Source organism: Schistocerca serialis, chromosome 2 (assembly GCF_023864345.2).
Source record: "Schistocerca serialis cubense isolate TAMUIC-IGC-003099 chromosome 2, iqSchSeri2.2, whole genome shotgun sequence".
NCBI lineage: Eukaryota > Metazoa > Arthropoda > Insecta > Orthoptera > Acrididae > Schistocerca > Schistocerca serialis.
This window is the reverse complement of record NC_064639.1, coordinates 704,656,441-704,672,122: the sequence shown is the minus strand read 5'-3', so window position 1 is coordinate 704,672,122 and position 15,682 is coordinate 704,656,441. Positions and strand designations below refer to the sequence as shown.

The following is a 15,682-nucleotide window of genomic DNA, read 5'->3' as shown; positions in this document are numbered from 1 at the left end:
ATCTTGCCTCCACTGTAAACAAACAAAAACTTTAACTACCCATCAAAGAATAGATGCATTTTCTGTAAGCACGATGAAATATAACCACCAGCTCCCTGTTGCAATCTAACACAGTAAAATGATACCTACACTATAAAAAAACCCATTTATCTTCTAAGGTGTAACCTTTGATGTCTTTATAGATGCCAGACGTCACCACGAAGCAAACTTTATGCTCAAATAAGACAAATTTATAGAACTACCAACGCAAACTTTAATGCCAAAGATTAACTTAGCATGGACTCACCATAATGAATGGTGCCGTACTACGATGTTGTTGTAATAAGATGATGCATTGAGCAATTGGTACCATAAGTACGACATGGAAGTGTTAACAACGCTTGAGTCTGTGGAAAAGGGTTCAGCTTTATCAATCTCCTGCCCCTTTCCAAGAGACTGAAGAGCTGTTCTTAAGATTTCAGAACACATGCTAACAGGAAATACCTCGAAAAAAAAAGACAAAAATCAGTTCCACACATTCCAATTCTCTTTTCTCCAGTATAATGCAACATATTGAGGGTAAAATATAACTGTGAAACACACACCACAAATGATTAATGGGTATGTTAAAAACGTATAGAGTCTGTAGCTACAAAAAAACTCCAAACAATATTTCAGATATTTCGGTCAGTCAAAATCCATATGTGTGTTTGGAATGTGGCCGATTTTGCAGTAAACATGTTACTGTATGAATATGATCAGATGTTCACTTCGATCGACCGCTACATAAGTGGGATTGACAGTCTACAGAAATTATTGCCAGAGCTGAAACTGTCAGCTTCCAGCAGTTAACATAGATCAGTCAATTTATGTCATGGGTTTGTGAAAGCCTTAACAAAGTCGATGAGCGAACTGTTACAATATGTTCGAATAATAGCAATAATAACAATAAAAATAATAAAACTGCAGCCCAGGCTTGCGAAATAAAGATCGATAAAATTTAGCAGCTAGCAAACTGATAGCAGCAAAGTATTTTCTGTAGACACTCCATTCCCATTGTAATTTACCATAATTTAAGATGATTTCCACAAACACCTTTATCACTGAACAATTATCACAGCGCAACAAATAAGCTGTCGCTATGAGGAAACACGACTGTTCATTATCAGAATGTAAAATCCCTATGAGGCTGCCTTCTAAGTAAGAAGCGAAGTTTGAACAAAATGGTTGTAAAAGTAAGGTACTTCAATATTGTGTACTTGTATGTGGGTGAAGGGGATAACTGCACATACAACCACTATTGCTACTACTAAAAATTAATAATAATAAACATGTGGGACACAGTTTTGATTCTATGGCAGTATCCAACGATGAATCGAATCCCACTCTGTCCCACCATAAATAAATGTTACGTTAAAAATATAAGTTCATCAAATGTGTCATATGCTGACTTAGAAATGGCGAAGAGAGACCTATTAATGTCAGTATCGCTGTTTTATAGTTTGTGTAACGAATTATCAGTCTTAATTGCCTGGAAGGTGTTTGTTTTGGCCCCCACACCAGTCTGTCTTAGTATATGTATAACTAAAAGTCTCAACTATATTACATCATTGCCATTTACAGTCATCACAGATCCGACACATGTGTGTGTCTCGAGTCTTTTTTTGTTGGTATACTAAATCTTGAACACTTAGTGCTATGCTTAGAAATAGCAGTTTAGCAAATGAATGGATGCCTAACAGATTTTTAGAGTGCTTTAGCTGGGAATAGAATGGATTGTGTGTTTGACCCTCTTTGAAGACCAGGAAACAGTATTTTGGAATGTACGCCAATGTTCTCCATGCAAATCTCTTGCATGGAGTATTAACAGTTATATCAAAATAGAAACTTATTGCTGAGAACAAAATGGACTGTGTTTTTAACCTTGTGCAAAGACCAATGAACAGAATTTACAGTGTGCTACATAGTATTCTATGCCAGTCACATCCATGTATTTTTAGATTACGAATAACTTATGGAACAGATGTTGTGTGATGTTAACTCAAAGTTCTACATAGTTACATGACGTTGGAAGTGAAAGCAGTCCATGACAGCAGATTTTCATATGTGGTTTGTTGTACACACCTTATCTGGGAAGCATGAGCAGAAAGTAAAGTTGTGGCAGTACTGAGACTAGGAAGGCAATGGCGTCAGACACCAGCATGTATGTGCTGGCAGTGTAACTGCCTACTTTATGAAACACTGCAAAAGTGATTGAACTTTTTGGTTTCCACATAATAACCCACAGATGTGCAGATTAACAATTCAGCACTTGCCTTCCTAGGCAAGTATAGATGGCAGGGTGGCTGCTTCCATACCACAAATTACCAGTACACACTCATTCTTTCTGCATGTCCTGCCAGTTTACCAATTATGCAGCTAGTACTATCAGTTTCAGAATTTTGTGTCCTACCAAACTGCAAACTGTGCTGCAAGTTTCACCAATTTTTCAGATCTGATGTTTCATCAACTTGTCAGTTGTATAGCCAGTACTACCAGTTAATAAAAAAAAAGTGATACTGCTGACTCATACAAGACTATGCTGCTGCAAGGTCAACTGCTAGCCCTTTATAAACTGCTTTCATTTGTACTGTTATTGGTTGATAAGGCTAAAAATAAATAAACGAAAAAATTTATAGGAAACACACACACACACACACACACACACACACACACACACACACACACACACACACACACACACACACACATATATATATATATATATATATATATATATATATATATATATCCTCTGTTTCCATGGCAAACAACTGTAGCCCAGTGACATGGTGCTTTGTCACCCGCAAAAATTCCATAGTTGTTTGGAAACAAGAATTCATGAATGGCTGCAAAAGGTCTCCAACTAGCCGAACATGAACAGATCCAGACAATGATGGGTTCAGTAGGACTAGAGGGCACAGCTCATTCCATGTAAACACAGCCCACTCCATTATGGAGCCACTACCAGCTTGTACAGTTCCTTGTTGATAACTTGGGCCCATGGCTTTGTTGAGTCTGTGCCACACTTGAACCCTACCATCAGCTTTCACCAACTGAAATCAGGACTCATCTGACCAGTCAACGATTTTCCAGTCATCTAGGGTCCAATCAGTATGGCCATAAGCCCAGGTGAGGTGCTGCAGATGATGTCGTGCTTTTAGCAAAGGCACTTGGGTCGGTTGTCCGCTGCCATAGCCCATTAACGCCATATTTCACTGCACTGTCCTACTGGATACGTTCATCATACATCCGATATTGATTTCTGTGGTTTGCTTGTCTCTTAGTACTGACATCTCTATGCAAACGCCACTGATCTCGTTCTTTAAGCAAAGGCCATCATCTGTGTATTGTCCGCGACGAGAGGTAATGCCCTAAATTTGCTATTCTTGGCACACTCTTGACGCTGTGGGTCTTAGAATATTTCATCCCTAACGATTTCCGAAAAGTAATGTTCGAGGTGTCCCATCGTACAGCCATAATCACGTCAGAAACCTTTTCATATGAATCACCTGAATATGAATAACAATATAAAGTCCCTATGCAGCTGACATTAATAGTCTCTTCCTTTTCCTTTCCTTTCTCCTCCCCTCCACCTTAACTTTACATAATAATTACAGCTCCACCAATGCACTGTCCTTTTAGACCTTCCGTATGCGATACTACCGCCGTCGCTATCCCACGATTTTTGTCACCTCAGTGTAAAGTGGAGTACCCTTTTTTTCAAAGTGACTGTCATGCAGCAAATTGTGTAAACAACACGTCGATAATATCAGATCGTCAGTGAAGTCAGGCGCCACAGCATTAGCACTATAAAAGGCTCTATACATTGGCGTAAAAGCCCGAGGGAGTTTTCTGCCACTTGACGAGCACGGCATACTCTACAGTTGGGTTGGGTTGGGTTGTTTGGGGAAGGAGACCAGACAGCGAGGTCATCAGTCTCATCGGATTAGGGAAGGATGGGGAAGGAACTCGGCCATGCTCTTTGAAAGGAACCATCCCGGCATTTGCCTGGAGCGATTTAGGGAAATAACGGAAAACCTAAATCCAGATTGAACCGTCGTCCTCTCGAATGCGAGTCCAGTGCCTAACCACTGCGCCACCTCGCTCGGTATACTCTACAATTATAAACTTGTTTATGTCTTTATGATGTAGCAACTCTTCTCGAATAGGCTTTTTAATCATACAGTCTCTAAAAGCAAACACTTCGTCTCTAGTCAGCAAATGGGGTAACATCACAGTTGCGTACAGGGATATTACACTCCTTCTCCCATCCCCATAATCGATTTTTGAAATATTCTATTGTCAGATTCTTTTCTGTAAGTACCAATATCAACCCCAATGAATTTACAATTTGCATCCTTAATATGCAACAAAACAACTGAAGAGAACTCTCCTTCCGAACAGGCTTTGAAGGACGAATGGTACTGACCGACCGCCATGTCATCCTCAGCCCATAGGCGTCACTGGATGCAGGTAAGGAGGGGCATGTGATCAGCACATCGCTCTCCCATCCATTCTCAGTTTTTGTGACCAGAGCCGCTACTTCTCAATCAGTTAGCTCCTTAATTTGCCTTACAAGGTTTGAGTACATTCCACTTGCCAACAGCGCCCAGCAACCTGCACGGTCATGCATCCAAGTGCTACAAGAGCCCAGCAGTGCTTAACTTCGATGATCTGACGGGAAATGGAGTTACCACTGCAACGAGGCCGCAGAAAAAAATTTATAATTAAAAAACAGCGATCCACTCTTCTCTAGTGCCCTTATACCGAACTATGGCGCTTATAAGGATGTAATTTTAGGGAACATTCAGCGGTGTGTGCGGACACGGTCTGAAAAATGTGTCACGAATAGGGTTTGTAATAAAGAAGTAATAAATTAAAACGTCAAGCCAGATGTGGCAGTTTTACTGCAAAGAGAAAAAATGTAGTAAGCGATAAACATTTTCCGTTTCATCATTTAATGGGGGTGTCAGCGAGAAAAAGTTTCGTAAACACTTGAAATTAAGTGTATTATGTGCTGCAAGTGACAAAGTGCTCACATTCTCATAAAATGCTGGATGTATAAAGTCTGGGTATTTGCGAGTCGTGGGCTACACTTCTCTTTCACCCCCACCCCTTTGATAGGTTGATGGTTCTTACACCACAGCGCTTCTTTCCAGACAGCATATGCTATGTGTACAAAGTTTGGGCCTCATCGACCAACTAGTTTATAAGAGGAGATGTGGAACATACATACATTTTTAAAGTATGCATGGGTGAAAGTATTACTACCTTTCGTCTTTTACTGATATGTAACAATGAATGTCATCGTCTTCCTCTTCCAATATTGGTGCAACACGGTGGAGTTACCAGACATTTCGCCTCGTGTATTTCTTACAAGGAACTGCATTCTTCTCTGTCGCTGTTTCACCCTAACTCTATAGATATATTTGGTCGTAGCTCTGGTGCTACTATGGAGATGTCTTTGTCGTGTATTAGCAGTGTTCGCAAAAATAACGTCGGTTGTATCATGAATATAATCGATTAGTGGGAAAATATGGAAACGCCGTTTGTTCGCTTTATGCATGACAAGAGTCACGATGTAGCCAACTGAGGCAATTGACTCACGTGGACGATGTTTATTAGCATGTAAACACGTAAAATGAAAGGTTTGTCGAGTTCGTTTTTATTGTGATTTGTGTCGTTCTGGTCACGTATGATTTAGTAAACGGAAGGACTTTGTAACTAAGTGAAGTAGCAATTGAAATGCTGCTGACTTCATGATCAATTGCGCTTCTCTGAGCAAGATTTACTGTCTTCTTTCTGAATTATGTACAGAAAGCGTCGATGAGTCGTATTTGTCAGTTTTGGTCAGGGTATTAAGGACATGGTTTATGAAATTTATCATTATTGGGGCCATTGTACATGCGTTGTTTGCGCCAAGATTTTTAACATAAGGTGATTGATTTGCAGGTTTATTCGATTTGTTTTAAAAGCTTTCTCGTACGCCTCCCTCCCCCCCCCCCCCCCCCAATAACCCTTAAATTCTTCACCGTTTACGTAAGATACGTGTAGGCTACTCAATATGAACCCAGATGTAACTGTAATGCAAGGTTTCTACAGCTGTACTTAATTTTCCTTGCAGTTGCGAGTGTTTGAGGGAACTCAGACAACGAGTTACAGAGCGAATCGACTTGTTACCATAACTTTTATTTCCCATTTATAATCGGTTCGTCTGCCGCCTTAGAATATAATTATAACGTATATCTATGGTTAATTGTGTCACCACTAGAAAGATTCCTGGGAGTAGGAGGGAATTAACATGCTGTAGACCAATTTGTTTTCATGTATCATGTGTATGGGGGAACTACTGACGGAATAAGTGGAAGTAGTGACTTAACATACAGTACCTAGAGAAAAGTGTTTTATTAAGAATAAGCATTGACCATTACATTACAGTGACACTGCTATGTGAGTGGTTACCTTGCAGTATATCCCAGATAATATGCTAATACCTTTTTTTTAAACAGAGTTTTGAGGTCTGCACATAATTTAAAAAACTATAAAGTCGTAAAGTTATCCGTGTTTGTTGGAACTTGTGTATGACAGACATTGTAATGATAATTTTAGGGTACAGATGTTGCAGATCAGTCATTATTGCAATGAAAGTAAGAGGAAACTAAGTTGGGTTTATTCAACATTTTCCCATCTGTTTCTTAGTCTCTCATTGGTAGACTGTTTTGTTAGTTACTGACAGCAAGCAGTCTAGGAGGGGGGAGGGGAGTTACAGAAACATGTCAGAAATAAGCATATTAATGTTATACTTCTGAGGATGCTTGCTGTGAGTTGTTCTAATTTTCACCTTACCATGGGTAGCTTGTAGCATTTATCTTTGTTGCAGTTAGAGCTCTTCTTACTGATAAATTCTACTGCTCAGAATTTCTTCTTTAATTGTACAGTATTCTTCAACTAGAAAATGTATGATGATAAACTTATATCCTGTTGCAGTTCTCCAGTTGCTTTGCTGCTGCAAATTTCACTTGTGGTCAAGTGGATGTGTGATAGGTTAGAGCAAGTTTTTTTTTATTTTGAATTAACTGAAAAATACAGGGTTTTACTATATCTCTCAAGTATTTTAGTTATTCAGTTTGTTAGCCTGGAGACATATAGTACCTTTGCAAATGGGACAGAAGGCTACTTGTGCTTTCCACAAGGTCATTCTGCCAGTAATGGACTATGCCTAGTAAAGCACTGTAGAGTTAAAATCCATCTTGAGGATAGGGCAGCCTTAGCTTTTGCACCTTATGAGAAACAGAGCTGAAATTTCTTGTAAAGTTGTTGTTTAATTTTCAAAAAGTATGCTCCAATTTGCCTGGTTTGTGATTTAGTTGAAACAGTTATTTTAAGACAGGCCTTTCAGATCCCGAAAAAGGAAGTTCTTTGTAACTAACCAGTAGTGACTAAATTACACACAACCCTCAGTTCCAGCAAGGGTGTTCTCTCATATACACACTTGATGAATATAGATGTAGAGGAACTATTGGAAGGATGAGAAGGGGACAACCTGCCAAATGTTGGAAACATCGTAAAGGGAGTGATCAGATAATGAGGACATATCCCCATTTGTACCGACACACACTATCCAGTACAGTCAAAGTCTATAACAAAGGGGTTCATTTTCCATAAAATGGAATCGTACGTTTCAAATCTGATGCACTCTATAAATTTAAGGATAATGTGCATATGGCTAGGGCATGTAATGATGAATACAGAAGTAGAAAAAGGAGAAGGAAGTTGTCATTCATCCTCAGTATTTTGATAGAATTATTAAGCTGACCATGCTGTTTGAGTTGTCAAGCATCCATTATGGCCTAATGAAAAATGTTGAAGACACTTTCACAAAGTGAAGACCACATTTACAAACTAAAACCTTTGTTCCTCAAAAACCATAACTTTTTGTTGTGGACTGCTTCAGTGACTAAGAAATTAGATGCAAAATTTTACAATTTTAGCAGCTGAATCTGGCACTAACACTTGGACTTGCAAATACACTTGCGATTGTGGAAGACTGATTCTATTGTCATGGGTGTGAAAAAATTCAGGAGTACAATGTAACACTTTCCCTTTACAGGCAAAATGTTGAATGATTATATGTAAATGAATTAATAAGTGCATAAAACTGAAAACTAATTTAACTAGTCATTAAAATATAAGAAAGAATGTAACATTTTCAAAACAATAGCACAATTTCTGTTATCACGGAACTTTCTTATGAAAACAATCAAAAACTTGATTTCCTTTCATTTGAAATGCAAGAAGATTCAAAATTTTAGCAACAATCTTTCAGAAAGAAACAACCAACCAAAATGTTATTTTCATTACTCGGAAGAGTATCTTTTCTTTCTCATATGATTTTAAAAACATTAACCTGATTTCATCGGCCACACACTCTGTCGGTTTCCCCTGTCACTCTGAAGTGCTATGATTAGAAAGATTCCGGCTTTAATTTCCGTAACTGGATTTATGGTTGCCTGCACTTTAATTTATGATGTTGTTTGATTATCTTCAACATTAGACTCCTCAGAATCTGAATAAACATCAGAAAATTTCAGCTGTTGCTTGGATTTAGGGATCTACGGAATTTCATATCGTGCCATTTCTCTTCCAAATGTTTCTGAAGCTAAAATATGATGACTGTCATAATTTCTAAAACAATGTTAGAATGGACTTTAGGAATTGGAATGACATCTTCCCCAAACCTTAACTACCTTTCCTTTGTCTTGTCTACTTCACTGCTACGAAGAGAACATGAACTTCATTCAGTTTATTACTAGTATAAATAGCAAATTTCTTTGCATGTGCAGTGCAGTTTCCAGGAAACTTGAGTTTTTTGTAAATTTGGATTAGACTGTTTTAGATTTGTTATCTTTTTTCCAAGAAAGCTCCAAACGGCAAATTTGTCATGTGAAAGGTAATCACTTGCTGTTGCATAATAACTATCCTTTAGACTGTCCCATACACAGCTTGGAAATAATGTTACTAGTTTACGGCTCCTATGTGTGACCTGAATTTCATCTTACGACATTAAAGAAAAGTTTTTGACAAAGTCAAATTGCATGGCAGCATTCTTTGCAAGCTCTTTCTTAAAAGATGCAGAATATTTGGCTTGTTTCTCCCTTACCCAGAAATGCATTTTAAATTTTGACATCTTGTCCTGTAATGCTTCAGTGATTGCTTCCAGTGTTCATGTATTTTCCATTAACTTTGCCAGTCATTACACTCCTTCCGCGACAGAATTTTATCTAGATTTTCATTAGTCAACTGCAATGAGACATTACACTGACACTTTCTGCATTTTCCTATCATACAATCCTAATTGTATACATCACAAATGAGTGTCTGAAGCAATTCTTTGGTAGAATTAGGAAAATCTGGAATCACATGTGAAATGCTTTCCGTTAGAAATTTAAAATCTGCATAGTATTTATGTATGCACACATTGACATGTTTCTGACACTGGTAGTATATGACTTGGCCTTATTTCATAAAATGTTGACGTTGCTAGTTGGGTATCGGAATTCATATTCTTAAATTCCTCGTAGACCTCACCAACAGTTATAACTATAAGCCACTTCTGTACTTGTTCTTGTTTTCCATTTTTGAGGGTCTTTAACAGATTTTACATCATGAATTCCATGAGTATCACAGCTAACATCATCTTGACAAAAATACTCAATTACTTCATTTTTTGTTTCAGTTGGCAAACATCTTGAACCCTTTGGGAGTATCTTAACATTTTTTTCAGTAAGATTCAGGTCCTTAATCTTGTTTCCTAACAGGAGCAGTCTGTTGCCTTGGACTGTTTGGAACTGACTCTTTTGCCTTATTTACAGCCTTAATCTTAAAAATTGTGAAATACTTGTCGAAACAAGATGCAAACTTTATCTTCCTTTTTTCCATGGGTGTGACAGCAGTTCCTGTGACTTTCAAGATGAGAGAAAAAAATTTGAAACAAAGCTTATGTGAGAAAATTATTCAGTGTAGGATACCAAGGAAGCCTATTGTTACATTGTTGCGTCATCTGTTTCACAGAAAGCAAATCATTTCAGCCAATATAACGAAATTTCTTGATGTTCCTGGAGCACATTATTGTACAACCTTTGGGAGCACAATCCATAACTAAATATCTTGAGTACAGTAAAAATGAGTTTCAAATCATTAAATTTTATATTTTGTTAGTCCATTCACATGCCTAAATCTTTACTTTCCTGGCTCATTTCATGTGGAATGAGCCAGGCTAGGGATTAAAATTAATTGGTAGGATTAATATTCCCTTCTCTCCAAATCAACCAAAAATAATCATCTCAGAATGAACTGCTGTTATGGACCAATACCAATATTGTAGCAACACCTGTCAGCAGTAGAGGCAGGACTTGTAAATTGTAAAATGCAGTACTCTCTAAATGCTCATGTTTGCTGCAGGGTGAATAGGTCTAGGTGTAACAGCAGCCATGGGTGCGTTTCTTTGCCATAGGTTCCCAAAACTAATAAGGGTTTCAAGCAGATGACATGTTTCTATAAGATGAGAGGCCAAAGCTAGTAGTAGTCTATTTTAGAATTCTCAGCTTTTGTTTACATCAAGCTACTTGAGTTTTATACAGGTTTCATTAATTTGTTGTAAATGTCAGGAGTAAAACCTCATATGCTCACATTTCAAAACCAAATGTAGTTTAGAACATGGTCTCTTTAATTAAAATGGTTTAAAAGAGCCATTTTTTATATTTTTAGATAAACAATTCATGTTTGTCCTCAATTTGTAAACTATTGGACTGCAGTAGGAGAATGACATTTTATAATATAAGGCCTTATATTGGTACCTTATTACATGCAAAGTTTCATGTGTATCCTGTTGTTGCTTATGGAGATATAAGAAGGTAAAATTTACTGTGTGTCAAAGTGGCTGAAAAGTCACTGGTGCATGGCCGCCCCGCCATGGGGTCAAACAAATGACTACATCTCTGCAAGTATTAAATTGGAAATAGTAAAGTTTACCAATGTTCATTGTGAACTTGTACAAACATTCGCACAAAATTTCAATAATCCGTGTTGGTCCTGTGGGAACTTTTTCTGAAATTAGGCCACTAGGCATGGGATGGTGCAATAGTGTTAATTTAAGATAAATTCTGACACAATACACTCATGTTAAAAGAGAAAAGTAATATAATGATATGTTAACTGTAATATGTGACACGATAGCTGTAAGTCACAAATGCTGATATAGTCCCAATTGTAAATTCAGAAAATTCTCAGAAATATGCATTTATTCATTTAGATATGCACAGGAATTTGGGATGAATGATTTTTTTATGAATATCCTGCTGCTAAAATTGTATAAAGCATAAGCAGTTGAAAGTGCCAAAAAATTATCTGAAACAATATCCCTTTTTCATATAAATATACAATGAAATTGGGGAATGTTTGGCAACAGTATCCTTGTTCAAAAACAGTGTCAAAAACCACACAAATTAAGTTTAAAATTGGTGATATAATGTGAATTTTTCACAGCAATCACAAATGTTCAAAAATACACACTATATTAATATATACTCACATTTTGACACATGAAAGATAATGCGAAAACAACAGAAACAGTAAATTATTAGAATCTAGTAATATGAATTAGACCTATCTGGTATTTGTGATCACACACAAAAGTAGAATCAGAAATCTACTCACATATTTAATACACATGCGAAACACAGAATGTTTTGATTAGCAGAGTTTGCAACATATTCTACTCTAATGTTATAACAGTCAGAATTGTGAAAATTGTGAAACACCATCAAAGCAAGTCTTCTGGTTGGTGTGGCTAACTATGCAATATACAGTTATTGATATGTGTTAGGATCAAACAGATCAAAATGTCTGTATCAGACATTTCATTAATTAATTTGCTATTGTGTCATTGCACCTCATTCCCTGTACCGCGTCCGCAGCTCGTGGTCATGTGGTAGCGTTCTCGCTTCCCACGCCCAGGTTCCCGGGTGCGATTCCCGGCGGGGTCAGGGATTTTCTCTGCCTCGTGATGACTGGGTGTTATGTGATGTCCTTAGGTTAGTTAGGTTTTAGGAGTTCTATTCTAGGGGACTGATGACCATAGGTGTTAAGTCCCATAGTGCTCAGAGCCGTTTTTCCTGTACCGCTAACAAATGTCATTAGAAGTGTGTATTAGAAACCAGATTTTCAATCCTCCAACAAGATATAAAAGAGTTGCTGAGTGTATCACAAATCACATTTGCTCCTCAGAACAATAAATGCTCTATGAAGAACCAAAGATCTTAAAGAGCAATTTAGCATTTCAAGTGCAACCCTGTTTTTGATTGGTATTAATAGTGTAAGATTCACCTTTCAGCCTTTCAACTCTCAAACATCAGTTGCAATAAGAATTAAAAAACTGCTACATTTAAATTTTCGATGGTGAGATATGTATGTGTCCCTTTCATCTGTCATTACATCTTTAATCTTTGATTAATTTTTTTGTGCTCTTTTTGACAAGCTTAATTAGTTGTTCTACTTGGGGAACAACAAGAGAGATGTGTGTTACCTTCTAAAATTTTGTGAGTTGTCTGGACTCAAACTTGAAGTATTAGGAAGGAGTTTTTAATGTTTTGCAGAGTGTTATGTATATAGAAGGTAGATGGGGGGGGGGGGGGGGGGGAGGAGAAAGGAAAGAAAATGAGACTATTGATATGAGCTGCATCGGGACTTTATAACTGTGCATCTGCACTGAAAGTGGTGGATTCATTGCCCATCAAGTTGAATCAGTTACATTGTTCTTTCACACCATGTCCAAAATAACAGACCCACACTTTCATATAATTTTTCTGGGTAGCTGACCTATCAGTTTTTACTGTGCAGTCAGCTGCAGGGGTCTGATGCAGTATTTCAGCATATCTTCTTACAAATTCTGTACTAATATTTTGTAAAGTTTTTATTTGTGAGCGTGTGTGTAGACCCACATGCTCTTTTTACAATACAGGTGAGTGTGTTACTGTAACCTTTATTTCTCATTCATATCCGTTGACTTCCCAAACTTGCAGCAAAATCATTATCTTCCAACCTAGAGCTTTGTGACACCAAAAGTTGGCAGTAGGGGTGGTGCCAGGAGGAGCGATGGGAAAACTGTCACAGTCCAGCAAGAACTTGTATTAACTTTTTAAGCATCCTTTTCTCCCTATTTTATCTCATGTGCTAAAAGTCTCATATACAGAGCTCTCAACAACAGCTATATTTGCCATTGCCATGATCAGCATAGATACAGCCATGGATGTTGTTTTATTTTGACAGTGTCCATGTTCTGTTTCACTATAAAAGGATCACTCCTGAAGACACAATAAGCATTTTAGTCATAGATTATGTTCTCTATTTGATCCTTGTGATGAACATCATGCATACTTTGTAGAAGCTGAACAATTTTGTCTCTTTCTTTTCAGGAATGCTGTAATTGATCATTCACACATTCAGTGTAATTAACAACTTGAAGCAGATAAGGTTGACATGAAGTAAACGATGCACGGGTGGAGTAAACTATAATTCATGCTCTCGGCCTTCTGAAGACCCATGTACGTAAACAAAGTGACACAATGAGGAAAGTTCCAAAACACAAGATGATAGCCAAGAGCTGTCCCAAGTGCTCCATGCAGTTACCTATTGCATCAAAGACATGTGCATGTGGACATATATTTGTTGGAAGGCGATCAAATGCTGCACAAGAGGGTGATGGCACAAGCATTACCCGTCGCCGTACAGAAAGGGTAAAACGAGAGAAGCCTAATTACTACGATGCATTGGAGTACGACAAGGAGACAAGGAAGCAGCAACAACGAAAGCGCAGTATGCGTACTTCTGCTGACCAGTCACAGAGCAAAAGTGATGAACAGATTGGTGCAGACGACGATGTTGTGCATCTCAAAAGGAAGCGGAAACGCAACTTCAGAACAGAACAGGATAGTGATGATAGGGACAATTGTTTACAAATAATTTCACCAGAGAATGGCTTCAAATGTTCTGTTATTCTCTCTGAAATTAACCGAAAAATGGGTGTAACATCATGGAGAGTATAATTCCTGGATTTACATTTTGTGATGTAATAGGAATTTATATGTTATAGCAATCTCGTAGCCAGGGGAACGATTCAGTTTTGCTTCCCTTGTTTCTTAGATTTCGAACAGGCTTAAATTGAAACCAGTTTGTGCCCTCCAGTAATTACGAACTGTATGCAGTAACCATATTTTGATTCAAGCAGCAAATCTGCTTTTCGATTAATAAGTCACTGATGTTCCTTGCATTTGTTTCTTTCACCCACAAGTGTGATTCATTTAATAACACCAAAAACATTCAGCTGAAAAGTTTTTGACTGTAGTAACTGAATGCTGAACTTAAGAATAAACATTTGCAGTTGTTCTCTCATTATATTAAAAGTGCTACAACTGATTAACACAGTATTGCCTTTTCTTATTTGCAAGGATTTGGAAGCATAGCTGTGTTATCAGGGCTTGTAATGGTGTAGCACTAAACCTTTATTGGACTTCATTCTGAAGCACAAACAGTGGTATCCATTAGAGAGTATATCCAATTAAATTGTATAAAAAACTGTAATATGATGAAATTCAAATTCAATTTTTGTGCTAAGCACAGGTGAAGTGTTTACTGCCGTTTGTGACATTTACTACTGGATCATATATTGCAACTTACAGAGTTATAATTTTCATTTCTGTGTTGCCTCTGCATTTGTTAACTGACAAAATTACACGTTTTATTACTTCAAAGTTGTCATATAAATAGATGATTGTGTGTTAAAATGTTTATATCAGATTTGTTGTATGTCAGTGTCAAGTCGATATATCAGATTGAAATTAATTTTCATACCATCAAACAATTTTTACTGGAATAGACTATTGTAATAATCAGTTGTGTATGCATCATATCCATGAAACAGTTTTCACTGTAAGTTCAGAAGAGTGTATAGCCAAAATTCTTTGTGAACAAATTACAAATATTTGCACATTGTATTGTTTTCACAATTTATTGCCTTCCACTTTAAGCTAAAATAGGGCATGTCCACAAGATTTTAACATTTTCTGCTCTTGTGTTCCAGAATTATTTTTGTTTGTTTGAAAATACTTGAATAACTTCCTTGTAAACTGTGAAGTTTACAGTCTTGATCACATGTTAATTTATCTGAACAGATAATTGGTTTTACAGTCACCACCAGAGCTTATAAAAGACAGTGATGCGGAGTATGCATAGTTGATAAATGAGCTGATCAGTGTCTTGTCATTATAAAACCGGTGACGGCTGGAAAGCCAACACTGTTCAAAACATTAGAATGTGATCAAGACAGCAAAATGTACAGATTCAGATATCGAGGTAATTGTCTCCTGCAGAGGTCATCATTTAATGCCAAATGTGATGTTTCTGTGTAACCAAATTCAGCAAATGTTGGATTAAGTGTGACACAGCAAATACATCCAGTTTTCTAAATTTTGATTGCACAGCTTTGGTTGACTTTACAAATGGACTCTAGAGTTTTCAACTGAAGAGGCTTCCACTACAAACTTCGCACTTAGGTCAGCCACTGTTGTGGCAGCTGGTTGGTATCTTTACTGCTGTTACCATTGTT

General features: G+C 37.3%; 1 protein-coding gene across 2 annotated transcripts; it reads left to right on the top strand.

Moving 5' to 3' along the window:
* The first annotated feature begins 5,145 nt into the window (after window positions 1–5,145).
* Window positions 5,146–15,069, top strand: LOC126457854 (UPF0547 protein C16orf87 homolog). 2 transcript variants are annotated; one of them, XM_050094497.1, is made up of 2 exons: window positions 5,146–5,266; window positions 13,494–15,069. In XM_050094497.1, exon 2 carries the CDS (start codon window positions 13,644–13,646, stop codon window positions 14,121–14,123), a length of 480 nt encoding a protein of 159 aa, XP_049950454.1. In that variant the 5' UTR covers window positions 5,146–5,266; window positions 13,494–13,643; the 3' UTR covers window positions 14,124–15,069. The 2 variants fall into 2 exon arrangements, with proteins under 2 accessions (XP_049950454.1, XP_049950453.1); XM_050094496.1 differs by lacking the exon at window positions 5,146–5,266 and adding an exon at window positions 5,382–5,669.
* Window positions 15,070–15,682: the final 613 nt, after the last annotated feature.